Source organism: Oncorhynchus mykiss, chromosome 24 (genome assembly GCF_013265735.2).
Source record: "Oncorhynchus mykiss isolate Arlee chromosome 24, USDA_OmykA_1.1, whole genome shotgun sequence".
Taxonomy (NCBI): domain Eukaryota; kingdom Metazoa; phylum Chordata; class Actinopteri; order Salmoniformes; family Salmonidae; genus Oncorhynchus; species Oncorhynchus mykiss.
This window is the reverse complement of record NC_048588.1, coordinates 13,689,004-13,707,681: the sequence shown is the minus strand read 5'-3', so window position 1 is coordinate 13,707,681 and position 18,678 is coordinate 13,689,004. Positions and strand designations below refer to the sequence as shown.

The following is an 18,678-nucleotide window of genomic DNA, read 5'->3' as shown; positions in this document are numbered from 1 at the left end:
TAAATAAAGATTTTTAAGCCTTAAGACATGGATTGTGTGTGTGTGTCAGAGGGTGAATGGGCAAAACAAAAGATTTAAGTGCCTTTGAACTGGGTTTTTCATGCTCAGCAGTTTCCCATGTGTATCAATGGTCCACCACTCAAAGGACATCCAGCCAACTTGACAACTGTGGGAAGCATTGGAGTCAACACCGGCCAGAATCCCTGTGGAACGCTTTCAACACATTGTAGAGTCTGTGCCCTGATGAATTGTCTATTTTGAGGGCAGAAGGAGGTGCAACACAATATTAGGAAAGTGTTCCTAATGTTTTGTACACAGGCTATATTGATTTGAGTACTGTGACACAGCTTCAAAATGATATACTTGCTGGACTGGCAAACTTTTTGCTGTTTTTTTTTTACATCACACATGAGGTTGCATCCCCGGGCTTTCGTAATTCCATCCTTCCTAAAAAGGAACTTCCCCAAAGTTATTTGTGATGTCAGGAAGAGCATTATGCAATTATTTCATAAAAAATGAGATGGTATTTTTTGCGATCGAAACTGAAAACTAGTCTCATTTCCCCTGACAATATATAGAGATTGTAGTGTAATCATCCCCATCAGAAGCACAAGCATAACATTCAACATGAAGCTGTTACTGAGCCTCCTTGGTGAGTTCCTTTCAGTCTACTTTAAGAGATTACAGACAATTATTTATGTGTATAGATGATCATTGATCATTGATTGATTGACAGAATGATCACTGGATTTATTTTTGGTTATTTTAATGATTAATGGTTATTTATTTTTTCAGTTGTTTCGACACTACCTACATGGGCTGTACCACAAGGTATGTGTTAAGTACACTACTCTCTGGCTACATTTACACTTTTTGACCAAGTATTGGCAAACGATCTGATCTGATTGGTGAAAAATACTAAATAGTGGCAAAGGACCCGAATTGGGCTGCCTGTGTAAACGCAGCCTCTGAGATTCAAATCCTTCTCTTCAAACCAGTTTTGTCTTGTATAATGGCAACATATGAAATACAGTATGTATTTCCCGAGTGGCGCAGCGGTCTAAGGCACTGCATCTCAGTGCTAGAGGCATCACTACAGACCCTGGTTTGATTCCAGGCTGTATCGCATCCGGCCGTGATTGGGAGTCCCATAAGGCGGCACACAATTGGTTTGGCTGGGGTAGGCTGTCATTGTAAATAAGGATTTGTTATTAATTGACTAGCCTAATTAAATAAAGGTTAAATAAAAATACATGTAAATTGTCTATTTTCATGATTTGAGTTACGTAATAGTTATACACTACTGAACATTAGCTGTCTTTTGTAATGTTAGATGACCATGTAAATAAGACTTAAGTTACCATTTATGCTCAGAAATTATGCTTAAGTCTCTCTAGTAGGCTGCGTTTACACAGGCAGCCCAATTCTGATATTTCTTTTCACTAATTGGTCTTTTGAGCAATCGGATCAGCTTTGAAAAATATCTGATGTGAAAAGATCTTATGTGATTGGTCAAAAGACCAATTAGAGGGGGGCCTCCCGGGTGGCGCAGTAGTACCATCAGAGACTCTGGGTTCGCGCCCAGGCTCTGTCGTAACCGGCCGCGACCGGGAGGTCCGTGGGGCGACGCACAATTGGCCTAGCGTCGTCCGGGTTAGGGAGGGTTTGGCCGGTAGGGATGTCCTTGTCTCACCGCGCACCAGCGACTCCTGTGGCGGGCCTTAACCAAGGTTGCCAGGTGCACAGTGTTTCCTCCGACACATTGGTGCGGCTGGCTTTCGGGTTGGATGCGCGCTGTTACAGGAGTTGTAGCGATGAGACAAGATAGTAGCTACTAAAAAAATTGGACACCACGAAATTGGGGAGAAATTAAAGACCAATTAGTGGAAAAAAATTTCAGACTTGGGCTGCCTGTGTAAACGCAGCCATAGTAATCTACTCAAAATGTCAGAAAGACTTACCTGTCAACATTTCTTCAAGTTCTCCCCATGAGGGCTCCGCTGACAGCCGTGGCTGAGCTAGTTAATGGGGGACCCCGGATCTTCTCAGGGGAGAGAGTACGTCTGAAGTGCAGTGTTCCTGGGAAAGTGTCGGCCGAGTGGAGGTACCAGTGGTTCAGGGGGGGAGAGCAGCTCCAGGAGTCTGAGTACTTTGTCCTATGGAAGGCCAGGCCACAGCAGAGTGGGAAGTATTACTGCCAGGGCCTGAGAACCACATGGATAAGCACACAACACACCCTCCACAGCCTGCCTATAGAAATAGAGGTGGACGGTAAGAGAACCCATATGAATATTGAGCCGTGATGACATCTATATTGAACAAAAATATAAATGCAACATGCAACAATTTCAAAATTTTTACTGAGTTACATATAAGAAAATCAGTACATTTAAATAAATTCATTAGGCCCTAGTCTATGGATTTCACACAACTGAAAGGGGGCGCAGCCATGGGTGGGCCTGGGAGGGCATAGGCCCACCCACTTGAGAGCCAGGCCCACCCAGTGGGGAGCCAGGCACAGGCCCAGACAATCAGAATGAGTTTTTCCACACAAAAGGTCTTTATTACAGACAGAAATACTCCTCAGTTTCATCATCTGTCTGGTTGGCTGGTCTCAGACGATCCCACAGGTGAGGAAAACAGATGTGGAGGTCCTGGGTTGGCGAGGTCACATGTGGTCTGCGGTTGTAAGGCCTGTTGGACATACTGCCAAATTCTCTAAAACATTCAATTCTCTGGCAACAGCTCTGGTGGACATTCCTGCAGGCAGCATGTCAAAACTGCACATTTTAGGTTGGCCTTTTCTGGTCCCCAGCACAAGGTGCACATGTGTAGTGATTATGCTGTTTAATCAGCTTCTTGATATGCCACACCTGTCAGGTGGATGGATTGTCAAAGGAGAAATGCACAACATTTGATATAAATAAGCTTTTTGTGCATATGGAACATTTCTGGAATGTTTTATTTAAGCTCGTGAAACATGGGACCAACGCTTTATATGTTGCGTTTATATTTTTGTTCAGTGTAGTTTGGTTGACCTTCTGTTAGCAGTCTGTATTAGACGACTCCTTTCTTGTTGTCACACCAAACATGTGTGACAATAGCAAAAGAAGCAGAAACAGACTAAGTTATACCTGTAGCACACCAGACCATAGAGGGTACTTGTCAACAGGCCAGACAGGGACTACACCATCCCGTTAATTAAAATGACTTACTACTCTTTGCCCAGGTGGGTGGGCCATCTTGCAGGCCCCGCCCCTGCCCATGCTGGTTGGAGAGACAATGACCCTGATGTGTCGTGTCCGTGGCAACCCTAGACTGACTGAGGTCATACTCTACAAGGACGGGGTGGAGCTTCAGAGACAGTCTGGACCAGAGCTGTGTGTCACTAACCTTACCCTGCAACACCACGGATCCTATTGGTGCAGAGCATCCTGGGATGGACTGAGGCAAACCAACTCTGTGATCTCAGTGGCTGCTTCGGTGTCCATCATAGGTGAGGTTGATAGCCAGGTGTGGTTTGTCATTTTGAGTTTGTGTAGGATGAGGAATCAGATTTCAAATTAGATTTGCCCTCATCATTCCATTATCATCACTATCATATCATATTTAATGGTAATTGAATAGCAGTAGGTATGTGAGAAATACTTTTCAGTATTAATGCTCTGTATTCTCCCCTGTAGAGGTTCTGACAGAACCCATGTTGGAGATTGTGCCCAATGACCCTCTGATCCATAAAGACCGTATGCTCCTGGTGTGTCATGTTCAACTGAACGCCCGTGAGCCCGTTTCACACATCCACTACTACTTCTACCAGGACGGGCTGAGTCTGGGGCTTGCCTCTTCCCAGGACAGAGTCACAGTACTGAGGGACTCAGGCCGGTACTGGTGCAAAGCCAGCATTCCTACTCTGGGGCTGAAGAGGCTCAGCGAGCCCGTACCTTATGGGCGAGTGACAGGTGAACACTCAGAACACACGAGAAACCAGAAAAAAATTGTAGTGATGCAGTCTCTCTTTAGGAGGATTCATAATGCTGACCAGTGGCGTTAGTTCAGCTAAACTTAGGGTATGGCAGGGAGGGGGGGGGGGGGACAGCTTCTCTCTGAGCAACGCTCCTCATGGTCCTGAAGCCAGCCAGCCAACCAACACGCTAAACAGCAGTTGCATTTTAATTGGGTTTGGAATGATTTTATTCAATTTTTTGTAGCCTAGTTTAACATTTTTGGTCTTGAGCTAGGGTATGACGCCAAAGGAGATGGCTGCCGTTCTACGATTATGCTATTGTGTATGTTTTTTATGCGTTATTTGTAACTTATTTTGTACAATGTTTCTGCCACCGTGTCTTATGACCGAAATTATCTTCTAGATATCAGGACAGCGATTACTCATCCCGTACTGGAGGAACACTTTTTCTACAACGAGTCAGACAGGAAGGTTTTACTTCATGCGCCTGACAAGGACCTCATGCCCGTCATTCGCAGGAGAAAGAGACGGAGGTATCGAGGACGAAGGTCCGGGTGCCTTGTAAGGATCCGTTGCCGAGAGAGTAATCTACCATTACCATCGATCCTATTAGCCAACGTACAATCAATCTAAAATAAAATAGACTAATTACGATCACGTATATCCTACCAACGGAACATTAAAAGCTGTAATATCTTATGTTTCACCAAGTCGTGGCTGAATGACGACATGAATAACACACAGCTGGTGGGTTTTAAGCTTTTTCAGCAGGATAGAACAGCGGCATCTGGTAAGACAAGGGGTGGGGGTCTATGTATAAATGTTATGTGCCATACTCTGACATACCCAACTGACACCCCTGATGCTGACTCTGTGTTAACAGGGATACATCAGGGACCAGCTGTCTCACTCCAACCCAGAGCTCCATCTCATCCAGATCCTATGAAAGGACCTCCCCAGACCACCACCTCTATCCAGCCTTCTGAGCCCCTTACCTTCCCCGATGTATCCGGTGATTCTCCAAACACACTGGCCCCTGGTGTTGGTTCAGATGATGGAACAGTGGTGTGGAAGGACTTCTAAATTCCTTAAGAATTGTTAATTAATATGTTATTTGTCTTTTAGGTTGTGAATGAAACAATGAATTGTATTTGAACTGTCGATTATAAGTTCAATGCAAATAATTTCAGTCAAAGTCAAACATTTACATATTGATTTTATTTCAAAAGTGTACAAAAGCTCATTTTCAAAAAGCTCCTAATACAGCGATACGATGTACTGATTCCTTAACCTAACCTGGGAAACATTGTGTGATTAGTATTCCTCGAGTAATAAACATTAACTATTCCAGTGCTATCAGTCTTACTTGCATTATTTTTCATTCTACCAGATTGACAGTCTTGTAAAGAGGCCTATATGTTGATGAGCCTATACAGGGAGTATGAAGAGAGATGGGGTGAGTGCTGCCGCCTCATATAGAGGTGTTTTACAGTCCCTGGTACTGTGGTGGTATAGTGGGCTCCATTGTCATAACTTGTCTGTGTAGAGCAGGAGTACAGATGGGCTGGTCTGTGGGGTACTGTATGGGTGGTATGGAGGACTGCCAGTAGAGATTGTTTAGGTACTGTGGAGGTACAGTAGAGTTACAGTGTAGATTGTATTAGATATCAGATCGTTTGTCAGGGCTTGTCAGCATAGAGCAGAAAGCCAGAGAACGTGCTGTCGTCCTCACTACTGGCATAGACACCGTTCCAGTCCCTCAGTGTCTCCAGCCATACCTGGTCCCCCACCGCCAGCTGCAACAGCACCAGGCTGGACGCTTGGTCGATGTCCTGGCCATAGAGAGAGTCCCGCGTCCGCACCTTCCTCACCCCATTGACTACCAGGGCGGCACGCAGGGGCTTGTTCCGCACGGTTATGTGGTAGGAGAACACGTAGACCCCCCCGTGGGCACAGGTGAAGCTGTTGGAGGAGGAGTTGTAGTGGTTCTCTCCGTTATAGAAGACCTTGTCGAAGCGGACGGGGAAGCCCGATGGAGGGAAGGACTTGCTGGGAGAGAGGCCCACACTGAAAGCTGAGCGTTTCTGAATCACCCCGTTACCCTTCGCCCCTCTGATCCCCCGAGGGCCCCTGTCCCCTCTCATCCCAGGGGGGCCTCTGTCACCCTTTGGCCCAAACATCCCCCTCCCTCCCTGGGGTCCAGGCAGCCCTCGCACCCCTGGCTCACCTTGAGCCCCTGGGGGTCCTAGATCCCCCTGGTCGCCCGCCACACCAGGGGAGCCCTGCATGCCATCCACCCCAGGAAGACCCACCTGTCCCTGAATACCTGGAGGCCCAGGGTCCCCTCTATCGCCCTTCAGTCCTCTCTCTCCAAATGTCCCACACTCTCCTTTGTCCCCCTTGTCCCCCTTCTGGTCTTGCACTCCAGCCAGCCCTGGGGGTCCTGTTGGGCCTTCCATTCCAGGTTCCCCTCTCTCACCCTTAGTCCCATTTTGGCTTTCACCCTTCTCCCCCTGGTTACCTTTGACACCAGGGGGCCCGCTGTCACCTTTTTCACCTTTGAAGCCAAATCCACCTGCAGAGCACAGTGTAAGTGGACCATTTCAGCATCTAGGCCCAGACAGAATCTATGAGGAAGACATTAATTGATTCTATGTTGATTTAATAATCAGTATATGGAGGCTTGAACAGGTACAGGTAGCCTTGTTTCATGATGTTCTATGTTGTACCGATCACATGTGTTAAAAGGAATGGCTTGTTACCTCTCTCTCCTGGTTTCCCTGGGTTACCTGGAGTTCCTGCCATTCCACGGTATCCTAGGTCACCTTTAACTCCTGGAAAAGGGAGATAGAAAACAAACAACTTTGAATAATCAATAAATATACTGTTTGCTCACACGGCCAGTAAAGTGTACATATTTCTAATTTTAAAAAATTGTGTTGTGTTCACCTCTGTCTCCTTTTGGCCCCATAGTTCCATTTGAACCAGCCAGTCCAGAAAAGCCTCTGGGTCCTCGCTCCCCCTCTTCTCCAGGTGAACCTGTGAGAAAATTGTTTCATCAAGACATCAAAATCCATGGATCACCACTACAGCACACTGGTATTGTGAAATGTCCCTATGTTGTCATAGTGATTTCAATACCTGGTAGTCCTCTGTCCCCTTTTGGCCCTCGAGGGCCCCTCTCTGGTGGACAGCACTCACAAAAATTAAAGTAGCACTCGTTATAATCCATGGTGTAATTATCATGCCCAACACCAGGGGGCCCTGTGGTTTCAGTATAGTAATCCTGGTAGGCATCGCTGGGATAGGTTGTGGTCTCTGTGGTAGCCAGAGGGTAGGGGTCCATGGGATCTGATTTCTCCACTGATTTCAGTGTCTTAGGGAGGGTTAGGGGCTGCATGGTAATCTGGGGCTGCTCGCGGTAAGGCATAGGCTTCTTGGTGTATTGGTACTTTGGCCGCTGAGTGGTCTTCGTCGATACGCTGGTCACTGTGAGTGACAGCACTGCCAAGAGTGCCGAGTGATAGGGGAGCATCCTGATGTTGAAGAAGGATCTAACGAGGGAGAAATTGAGAAATTGTCACTTCTTCTACACTGATGTAGCGTCACTGTATGTAAAAATACTACTTACTACAGCCTCTGCCAAGAGGTTTGGAGCTTTATGGCACAGGATATACTGAGTTTACCCTGCCACTGCATGGTTTTTGGTTCAAACCCAGCTGTGGTTGTTCTTCCTAAATCGCTACACTGCTCTGCATATGGGGAAATTACAATCGAGACTAGGATTGAGGAGAAACTTTGCTCCAATGACTTTAGTGAGGATCTCAGTAGCAGATTACTCAACTAAAGCCTTTTTCATGAGATGCTCACCTGTTCTGACCTGTAAAAACAATATTTCAAAACGGATTATATGAGGTGTACATCCCACGTTAATATTTACAGTAGCTCAAAAGTAACGTTATTTCAACTCAGGGCAGTGGAACATTTGAGACCGAACAACAACAATCCTCCAAAAAAACATCTATAAAACATCTTATCAACTCTTCAGATAAATTAAGTTTGGCCCCTTTCTTTTTTGCTCTCTTTTCCATCCATCTCTGTTGCAGACTGTTCTGCTTTACAGTGGCAAGAAGAAGGTATGTGAACTGTTTGGAAATACCTGGATTTCTGCATAAATTGGTCATAAAATGTATCTGATCTTCATCTAGGTCACAAAAATAGACAAACAGTCTGCTTAAACTAATAACACAAACAATATGTTTTCATGTCTTTATTGAACACACCGTGTAAACATTCACAGTGCAGGTTGGGGAAAGTATGTGAACCCTTGGATTTAATAACTGGTTGACCCTCCTTCGGCACAATAACCTCAACCAAACTTTTTCTGTTGTTGCGGATCAGACCTGCACAACGGTCAGGAGACGTTTTGGACCATTCATCTTTACAAAACTGTTTCAGTTCAGCAATATTCTTTGGAAGTCTGGTGTGAAGCGCTCTCTTGAGGTCATGTCACAGCATCTCACATCGGGTTGAGGTCAGGACTGGGCCACTCCAGAAGGCATATTTTTTTCTGTTGAAGCCATTCTCTTGATTTACTTCTGTGTTTTGGGTTGTCCTGTTGCGTCACCCAACTTCTGTTGAGCTTCAATTGGCGGACAGATAGCCTAACATTCTCCTGAAAAATGTCTTGGTCGACAGAAAAATGAATTCCCAAGTCTATGATAGCAAGCTGTCCAGGCCCTGAGGCAGTAAAGCAGCCCCAAGCCATGACGCTCCTTCCACTATACTTTACAGTTGGGATGAGGTTTTGATGTTGGTGTGCCTTTTCTCTCCACAGATAATGTTGTGTGTTCCTTCCAAACAACTCAACTTTAGTTTAATCTGTCCACAGAATATTTAGCCAGAAGCGCTGTGGGACATCCAGGTGCACTTTTTCAAACTTCAGACGTGCAGCAATGTTTTCTTTGGACAGCAGTGGCTTCTTCCGTGCAGTCCTCCCATGAACACCATTATTGTTTAGTGTTTTAGGTATCGTAGACTCGTCAACAGAGATGTTAGTATGTTACAGAGATTTCTGTAAGTCTTTAGCTGACTCTTCTTAACCTCATTGAGCATTCTGCGCTGTGCTCTTGCAGTCATCTTTGCAGGACGGCCACTTGTAGGGAGAGTAGCAACAGTGCTGAACTTTCTCCATTTATAGGCAAATTGTCTTACCGTGGACTAATGAACATCAAGGCTTTTAGAGATACTTTTGTAACCCTTTCCTTTATGCAAGTCAACCATTCTTAATCTTAGGTCTTCTGAGATCTTTTTTTTTGTTTGAGGCATGGTTCACATCAGACAATTCTTCTTGTGTTTTTTATAGGGCAAGGCAGCTCTAAAAAAAACATCTCCAATCTCGTCTCATTGGTTGGACTCCAGGTTAGCTGACTCCTGACTCCAATTAGCTTTAGGAGATGTCATTAGCCTAGGGGTTCACATAATTTAAACATTCACAGTGTCGGTTGGGAAAAGTATGTATTCAATATAAACAATAAAAAATACAATAATTGTGTGTTATTAGTTTAAGCACACTATGTTTGTCTATTGTTGTGAATTAGATGAGGATCAGATCAAATCTGATGACCAATTTATGCAAAAATCCAGGTAAATCCCGAAGGGTTCACCTACTTTTTCATGCCACTATATATGAACGACTCAATATTTCACTGTCACAGCACAGCCAGACATACCTTCATCACAAAGATGTTGATTGAGAACTTACAGGCACTCAACCTATCACCTCCCAATGGTTTGTCAAACAAAAACAGAAACCGCTTATGGAACAGAGCTCAGTATAAAGCAATAAATCCAAATGGACACTTACCTAATTATGACGGGCCCGTCTAATCATTGATCCCCTGTCTAACAGTACCATGGAGACTGCAGCAGCAGCAACACTGGAACTCTTGATATCTCTTTAAGGCTTTGATGATGGACATCCCCACCAATGAGGAGTAGAGCTGTGAGCCCAGGGGGAGGTTTGAAACATGCTAATCTAGCTGAGCCTGGAGCTGGACCAAGCAGAACCACTGCACCGCACCGTGGCCCACTCTCTGTACCCGTTGTGTAAAATGTGCTTTTGTGACACTGGATACAGTGCCTGTGAGAAGCACTACCCCGGTGTGGGCCGGGCGAGGGGAGAGGGGCGACGGGTCACCTGATATAAGAGAAATTCCTCCAGCAGCCACCCTGCTGCCCCACTCTTACTGGGAGACAAAAGCCAAGCTGGGAGGTTTCCAGTGGCCCCATAGTGGGGTTCATACACGTCAGTCTTACTACAGGTGGAGGGAATGCAGCACAATACAAGAAGGTACATTTCTCCTGGCCATATTGGTCAAGTCCTTGTGAGCATGTGGAAAGGAGTATAGGCGTGATAGTGATTACAGTTGTAAATCATTAGCTACAGGTGCCCCACTCACCCGCCTACTGAGCCCAAATCCTCTCTCTATATCTACCGCAGGACAAGGATCTGTATCATTACTATCTACTTGGTGATTGTCCAAGAAAAGCTTTAGTCTAAAGAGCACTGATAATCTCACTGTCTCACTCAACAGTTACTAAACCTGAGCTGTCGTCAAAGGAAACTGCTTATCTCTCTAGCCCTCTCTACAGGTGAACACACAGCCACACTGCACAGTCAGTGGGACCAACTATCCACACAGCCATGGAAAGACACGGTATAATTGCCAAAGACCATGTACATACATTATGGTATAGTAAGAGAAAAGGTTTACATCTCCTCAGGATATGGGTTAGGGTTCAATTTCACACTTCTCTTGTTAGAAGAATGGTCCTCCTTTCCATAAATGATATGAAACTCAATCTCACAGGGGTAACAAGACAGCTTATGGCTGATACAAATGAAACTACTACCACCAGAGGTCATGGTTCAGTAGTTAAAGACCTCCACCTGAGGGATCTATGACCAGCCAAAAACATTTGCAGGAAGAGGGGAAATGAAAGAGGGAAATAGAGAGGGGAGATGAGGTGGAGGGAGAGGAATCGAGAGAGGGGGGTTGATTCCAGGTGTAGTGAGAAAGAACTTTGTGTGTACTTACATGTTCAAGTTATTGAGTATATAAGACTGTGCTTTGACCTCCCACAAAGACATACATTTGCATATATACAATTTTCACCTGTTTCTTATTCTTTCTTTCTCCATCTTTCTCCTTCTTGCATTCTCTTATTAGCCCTCTCCCGCCCCCTGCTCTCCCTCTGTCTCTCTCTCCCTTTGCTGTGGTCTGTCCCTGAGATGGCCCGTTGAGGTTCCACCCCTCAGTCTCACTCCTCTATTCAGTCCACACAACAGAACCGGTCAGTTTACTGGCCCCACCACAGGGAGCCAAGCGCCGCTCACCTGCCCACTCACTTAACACTGGCACTGCCCGTGACCCCAGGCGCTCCCACAGTACAGCACCATGGAAAAAAACATATACAGCCAAGAGTTAAGCAGCAGCAGTGGAGCAGGGACAGAGGCAGGATGACTTGCATGGATACTTTACATGAACTAAGACTCTAAATGGAAAGAAGATCTCCAAGTGTCAGTATAGAGGATGTAGGAGTGCAGGTGGGAAGATGTGTGAGTGTGTTTGCGTGTGTGAAAGACCAGACAGTTGTTTGCCTCCTGGGTGAACATTTCCTTTTAGCCCTAGTGAGAAGGATGACAGTTGTTTACCTCCTGGGTGAACATTTCCTTTTAGCCTTAGTGAGAAGGATGACAGTCGTTTGCCTCCTGGGTGAACATTTCCTTTTAGCCCTAGTGAGAAGGATGACAGTTGTTTACCTCCTGGGTGAACATTTCCTTTAAGCCCTAGTGAGAAGGATGACAGTTGTTTGCCTCCTGGGTGAACATTTCCTTTTAGCCTTAGTGAGAAGGATGACAGTCGTTTGCCTCCTGGGTGAACATTTCCTTTAAGCCCTAGTGAGAAGGATGACAGTTGTTTGCCTCCTGGATGAACATCTCCTTTCAGCCCTAGTGAGAAGGATGACAGTTGTTTGCCTCCTGGATGAACATCTCCTTTCAGCCCTAGTGAGAAGGATGACAGTTGTTTGCCTCACAGGTGAACATTTCCTTTAAGCCCTAGTGAGAAGGATGACAGTTGTTTGCCTCCTGGGTGAACATCTCCTTTCAGCCCTAGTGAGAAGGATGACAATTGAAGTAAACTATGATCAAAATGTCAGCATTAGTTTCTGATTCAGAGAACGAAATTGCCACTACCAAAACACCAGATCATTTCCCTCTCAGATTATCCCCTCGTACACTAACCTGGCCATAGACAGCTTCTTGTTTTGCAGCCCAGCCTGCCTTATCAAGTGAAATCTAGAGACCTTGGAATTAGCAACTAATGACTTTTGCACTTGAAGTCTTGGCAAAGAAATGATACGCCTCTTATGTAGTGAGACCCAGCAATACCTTCATATTATCTTTCACACTTTTCTAGAGTTGTTCAATACTGAAATGGAAATACCAATCTAGAACAGGTACACCCTATTTTCTTATGAGATCTTGGTTGTTGGTTTGCCATTGAGCGTTACTGAAGAAGCCAGCGTAAAAAAGTATTTGCTTTTTTTCACTCAAGCACAGAGCCTAATTGTCTTGTGAGATGGAAGCTGAAGCATTGCAAGGGTATCAGAGACCCAGGTGGACTCCCCAGAGACACAGAGGGGTGTCTGTGTGGAGAGAGACCCCAGGAGAGTGATCCCTGAGTAGGGGGTTGTGGGGGCTGAGAGATGGAGGGTGGGGAGCAAGGAGCCTTAGCTACAGGGGGTGGGGTTAGTGGGGGGAAACAGGGTCCGGGGGTGGGTTACAGGGGAGAGAGGGGGGGGGGGGGTCATGGTCAGGTGAGTAAAGGGAGATGGGGGGAGGGGGGGACAGGTGGAACAAGGTGAAGGTGCTCTGGTAACACCCACTTGTTTCCCCCCACCTCCGTTCTCCACCTGTCCCATAGCCCCAGCTCCGACCCCGTCCCACGGTAAAGGTAGACTAGCATAGACTGTGATCAGGTGTAGAACTCCTAATGGACTTCTCTATGACCCCGTGGAGAAAGGACAGGCTTTAAGTCCTCAATGAACTATAAGAAAAGCTTTTAAAAACAACCTCACTTTCACGCTCTCTCTCCAACACACAGGGTTTGGTGTTCTATCCATTGCTTTTAGGCCCACATCTTACTAATAAAGAATAGCCACACACATTTTCCAGAGAATATGCCAAAACTTCATATTTTACAGAAGTTTTAAAAACCCTAGGGTCGGGATTCAAGGCAAAGCACATAGCCTACAGAATAGTTCATTCAGGCAAACATTCTACAACTTATCAAATGTCCATTACTAACAATTTTTTTTATTTTTTTAAGTTAGATTTATTTTGATGATAAACAGGCAAATGTTTAGTATAAAGGTCTAGTTCACCTAAAAATAAATGTAGTCCTATTCCACTTTGACATAGAGATACTTACTTACAAGCATGCTTTAACTTTGCTAAAAATTAGGTTATAGTCAGATTTGCCTCAATATCTACAAAAGGACGGTAAAAATGCACGTTCACCAGCGTCAGGTGTTGGTCTTGTGTCCGGACAGTCTGGCGGTCAGTATTCACTGTTGATGGAGAAGAGGAGAGAACAAGAAATGGAGCAGACGAGAAGAGGGCTGAAAAAAGTGGGAAAGAGAGAGTGACAGAGATTTTTCTAAACAGCACTGATGGTCAAATGATGCTTGTATATGTCACATTAGCAGTATGTCTATGAGAACAGATTGACAAGGGGGGGGGGGGGCATTGCTTATGGTTGAGCGATCTGTTCTACCATCATCTGTAGTGGAACACAGTGATGTCAAGCCACACACTTAATGGTAACCCTGACCTACAAACCTGACCTGACCTGTCCCTTGGGCTCCTCTGTGTTCAATCTGCTCCTTCTCTATCCCTCCCCCTCTCTCGCTGACATTAACACCCTGTTCCCACTACATAGCCACTAGGTGACAGTGTTGTTTGATCAAATAAGTCACTGAAGTACACAACTTGGAACAACAGGACCCAAAGCGTGTCTGTCCTGAGCTACTCCTGTATGTTATCTCATCATAACATAGATAGGTCTGCAGTGTGAAACACCATGATTCATATTGATTTATCTGCTGTCTTTTATCTATAGGTAGAGTACAATCTCATTATGTGATGGTGCATGACAGAAAGACAAGAAGTGGAACTGGGTAGGCAGTTTTAACCCTAACCATCTTTCCACATGAATAAACATATAAGTGGTGACATGTCCACCTCATCACTATCTTGTACTTGCTTGACTAAACTACTCTAATGCAGCCTCATTTGCCTGATCTATGTGTGCTGTCGTCATGTAAAGCTATAGGCTAGGGGCCTCCCGAGTGGCGCAGTGGCCTTCAAACCCTGTGCCACTAGAGATCCTGGTTCGAGTCCAGGCTCTGTCGCAACCGGCCATGAACGGGAGACCCATGGGGCGGCGCACAATTGGCCCAGCGTCATCCGGGTTAGGAGAGGTTTTGGCCGGCAGGGATGTTCTTGTCCCATTGCACTATAGCGACTCCTGTGGCGGGCCGGGCACATGCACACTGACACGGTCACCAGGTGTGGCTGGTTTCTGGGTCAAGGCATTGCGTCAAGAGGCAGTGCGGCTTGGTTGGGCTGCATTTCTGAGGACGCACGGCTCTCGAACTTCGCCTCTCCTAACTCCGTACGGGAGTTGCAGCGATGAGAAAAGATTGTAACTACCAATTAGATACCATGAAATTGGGGAGAAAAAGGGGTAAAAAATATATATTTAAAAAAATCACCTATAGGCTGGCTACATACTGCACTTTGTACTGAAATTAACTTCCTAGCCTACGCTTCTGGGTGACTATCGGCAGTGGTGTAAAGTACTTAAGTAGTATTTTAAAGTATTTTTACTTAAGTATTTTTTATCTGTACTTTACTAATTTATATTATTGCCAACTTTTACTTCACTACATTCCTAAAGAAAACAATTTACTTTTTACTCCATGCATTTTCCCTGATACCCGAAAGTACTTGTTACATTTTGACAGGAAACAGATTAAATTCATGCACTTATCAAGAGAACATTCCTGGTCAATTCCATTTACTTTTGATACTTATGTATATTTAAAACCAAATACTTTTAGACTTTCACTCAAGTAGTATTTTACTGGGTGACTTTCACTTGAGTCATTTTCTATTGAGGTATACATCTTTACTTTTACTCAAGTATGACAATTGAGTAATTTTCCCACCACTGACTATCGGTCCCACTCTCCCATGCCTCCTTTCCTCTTTAGTTTGAAACCAGTATTTTTATTTTATTTATTTAACTATTCAACCTATTTAACGGCCTAGCAAAAGGCAAAACGCCTCCTGCGGGGATGGGGGATTTTAAAAAGTATTATATTATATATATATATATATATATATATATATATATAAATATAGGACAAAACACAAATCACGGCAAGAGAGACAACACAACATTACATAAAGAGAAACCTAAGACGAGAACATAGCAAGGCAGCAACACATGACAACACAGCATGATAGCAACACAACATGACAACCAACATGATAGCAACACAACATGGTATCAGCACAAAAGTATTGGGTACAGACAACAGCACAAAGGGCAAGAAGGTAGAGACAACAATACATCAATAGTGATCATGTAAGGTTGAGTTTGCTCAGGGCGTAATGGAATTCTATAACTCCATGGGTCAGTCTATTCACCTAGCTCACCTGATCTCTGGAGGGGACAGCAGGGGGGCATCCAGCTGTCCACAGAAACAGGTTCTCACCTTGATCCCCTACATCTTTGCATTGTAGAAGGGAGTTGTACACCTGTTCAACCATAGATTACCCTTTCTTCCTCTCTCCCATGAACACACAGGCACGCACGCATGTACAAACACCAGTCTTGTGACTGACCTCAATGATCTCTTCATCCAACCTGGCAAAGCAAACACACTACCCTCAAAACAAACAGTAAAAATGGCGCTAGGCTTTTTTTGCTGTCTGTGATTGTGTGATTTATCTGTGTGTCAATCTGTGGGGACCAGAACACACCCAAAGAGATGAAACCGAACAAAGAGAACAGATAGATTCACTAATAAAAGAATGATCCATGAACATTGTAATTTACATGGCTATGATAGTAAATCTGTATCATGTTTAGATGTGGCTTTCTTTCTCTCTGTGAGTGAATGAAATTGGCTCCCTCTGCTCCTTGTCAATCACAGTTCTGACTAAACAAAAACTTTGCTCACTACCATGGGCATAATGTTAGGAATGCCAAACCTCTACACTCCACTAAAACTTAACAAAGCAGCGTGTGTGTATGAGTGAGTGAATAGATAGGTGGAATTACAGCAGGGTTTCCTAAACCCGGTCTTCGGAACCCCAAGGGGTACACGTTTTGGTTTATGCCCTGGACTGAGAAACACTGAGTTACAGACTCTTGGGGTGCCTTAAAAAGATAGGGGTTAGGTTGAAGGTTAGGGTGTGTGTGTGTGTGTGTGTGTGTATGTGTGTGTGTGTGTGCGTGAGAGAGAGAGAGAGCGCTTGTGTGTGAGATGCTAATCATTTTCCTGTGAGAAGCAGCAACAAAGCAAGCCAAGCGAGCTGAGAGTTTCAAACGTAAACAGTGTTACTTAGCATTGGGCCCACTGTTGATGTGTTTATTGAGTCAGCATGAAGACAGATAGCTCTCTTTGTTTACATTTGATCATTAGATAAGGGATCTCTGATTTAATCTCCTGACATAAATGAAGCATAACCAAATCTGGTGGGGAGAGGAGAGGAGAGGAGAGGAGAGGAGAGGAGAGGAGAGGAGAGGAGAGGGTTCCCGTGCATTGTCACACTTAATATACTTTATTGGAATTAAGCTGCAGCACTGAGGTGGCATATCATTTTGATCAGGTAGTTGTTTTCTCTAATTGTTTTTCTGTTCACTTCCATTGCCTAGCTCTTATCAGTAGCTCTTATCATATCAATTTATACATTACAGTGCATGGAGAATGGTGTTATTTCCAAAAATGTATGCTTTTTCCACCCTATTCATGGTTTCCTTGCACGTAAAGGGTGGTGGAATTATTAGGGAATTAAGTCCAGGTCAGACATATTTGTAGACACACAAGAAAGCCCTCTACAACCTCCGATGAGACATCAAACACACAAAAGGACAATATAGGAGGAAGGTGGAATTCTATTACACTGGCTCCGACGCTCGTTGTATGTGGCAGGGCTTGCAGACGATAACGGATTACAAAGAGAAACCCAGCCATGAGTTGCTCAGCGATGCAGAATTCCCAAACGAGCTAAATTCCTTTTATCCTCGCTTCTAGGAATATAACACCGGGCCTTGCATGAAAGCCCCTGTTTTTCCTGATCACTGTGTGATCTCGCTCTCTGTGAGCAAAACGTTTCAACAGATTAACAATCACAAGGCAGACGGAACACCAGGGTGTGTTCTCAAAGCATGCACAGACCAGCTGGCAAGTGTCTTCACAGACATTATCAAACTCTCCTTGTCGCAGTCTGTAATCCCAACATGTTTCAAGCTGATCACCGTAGTTAACCTGCCTAAATAGCACTCACAGCTGTAATTATGAAGTGCTTTGAAAGGCTGGTCATGACACACATCAACACCATCATCCCAGACATCATCATAGACCCACTCCAATTCGCGTACCGCCCCAACTGAGCCACAGATGACGCAATCTCAATTGCGCTTTACACGGGCAGAGGGGAAATAAGTATGTGAGAATGCTGTTCATAGACTACAGCTCAGTGTTCAACACCATCGTCCGCTCCAAGTTGACCCTCAAGACGGGGGCCCTTCAGGGATGTGTGCTTAGTCCCCTCCTGTTCTCCCAGTTCACCCACGACTGCGTGGCCATGGACGACTCCAACTCCAGCACCATCATCAAGTTTGTTGACGACATAACAGTGGTAGGCTCAATCACCAACGGTGATTAGTAAGCCTCTAGGGAGGAGGTCAAAGACTTGGCAGTGTGATGCCAGGACAACAACCTCTCCATCAACGTCAGTAAGACCAAGGAGCTGATCGTGGGCTACTGGAGAGAGGGGAGAGCCCCCTCACCATCCACAGGAATGTTGTGGAACGGGTCGAGAGCTTTAAATTCCTTGGCATCCACATCACTAAGGATTTAACATGGTCCACACACACCCTCATTGTCATGAAGAGGGCACAGCAGTGTCTCTTCCCCCACAGGAGGCTGAACAGATTTGGCATGGGTCCTCGGCAGTGGTGGAAAAAGTACCCAATTTTCATACTTGAGTAAAAGTAAAGATACCTTAATACAAAATTACTAAAGTAAAAGTGAAAAAAAAGTCACCCGGTAAAATAGTACTTGAGTAAAAGTGTTAAAGTATTTGGTTTTAAATATACTTAAGTATCAAAAGTAAATGTAATTGCGAAAATATACGTAAGAATCAAAAGTAAAAGTATAACTGATTTCAAATTCCTTATATTATTCAAACCATTTTCTTATTTTTATTTTATTTATTGATAGCCAGGGGGAAACTCCAACACATAATATTAAAACCAAGCATTTGTATAGTGAGTCTGCCAGATCAGAGGCAGTAGGGATGACCAGGAATGTTCTCTTGAGAAGTGTGTGAGTTAGACAATTTTCTTGTT

General features: G+C 44.7%; 2 protein-coding genes across 4 annotated transcripts; one reads left to right on the top strand and one right to left on the bottom strand.

Moving 5' to 3' along the window:
* Positions 1-539: 539 nt before the first annotated feature.
* On the top strand, positions 540-5,320 carry LOC110503800 (high affinity immunoglobulin gamma Fc receptor I). 3 transcript variants are annotated; one of them, XM_036961191.1, is made up of 7 exons: positions 540-652; positions 796-831; positions 1,981-2,271; positions 3,230-3,496; positions 3,684-3,959; positions 4,368-4,525; positions 4,848-5,320. In XM_036961191.1, exons 1-7 carry the CDS (start codon positions 628-630, stop codon positions 4,908-4,910), a joined length of 1,116 nt encoding a protein of 371 aa, XP_036817086.1. In that variant the 5' UTR covers positions 540-627; the 3' UTR covers positions 4,911-5,320. The 3 variants fall into 3 exon arrangements, with proteins under 3 accessions (XP_036817086.1, XP_021438012.2, XP_021438013.2); XM_021582337.2 differs by having other exon boundaries at positions 541-652; positions 4,368-4,497; XM_021582338.2 differs by lacking the exon at positions 4,368-4,525 and having other exon boundaries at positions 542-652.
* On the bottom strand, positions 5,312-10,026 carry otol1b (otolin 1b). Its single transcript, XM_021582335.2, has 5 exons — positions 9,831-10,026; positions 7,106-7,518; positions 6,914-7,003; positions 6,727-6,798; positions 5,312-6,539 (listed from the first exon to the last, which is right to left on the bottom strand). The coding sequence occupies exons 2-5, from the start codon at positions 7,497-7,499 to the stop codon at positions 5,644-5,646; spliced, it is 1,452 nt and encodes a 483-aa protein (XP_021438010.2). The 5' UTR covers positions 7,500-7,518; positions 9,831-10,026; the 3' UTR covers positions 5,312-5,643.
* Positions 10,027-18,678: the final 8,652 nt, after the last annotated feature.

Bases quoted from the DNA above. Each gene is read 5' to 3' on its own strand.
- LOC110503800 (XM_021582337.2), top strand. From the start codon at position 628: ATGAAGCTGTTACTGAGCCTCCTTG. The intron at 2,272-3,229 runs GTAAGAGAACCC...CTCTTTGCCCAG, and splicing joins TATAGAAATAGAGGTGGACG to GTGGGTGGGCCATCTTGCAG. The intron at 3,960-4,367 runs GTGAACACTCAG...ATTATCTTCTAG, and splicing joins ACCTTATGGGCGAGTGACAG to ATATCAGGACAGCGATTACT.
- otol1b (XM_021582335.2), bottom strand. From the start codon at position 7,499: ATGCTCCCCTATCACTCGGCACTCTTGGCAGTGCTGTCACTCACAGTG. The intron at 7,004-7,105 runs GTATTGAAATCA...ATTTTCTCACAG, and splicing joins AGGGGACAGAGGACTACCAG to GTTCACCTGGAGAAGAGGGG. The intron at 6,540-6,726 runs GTAACAAGCCAT...TGTGCTCTGCAG, and splicing joins AGGGAAACCAGGAGAGAGAG to GTGGATTTGGCTTCAAAGGT.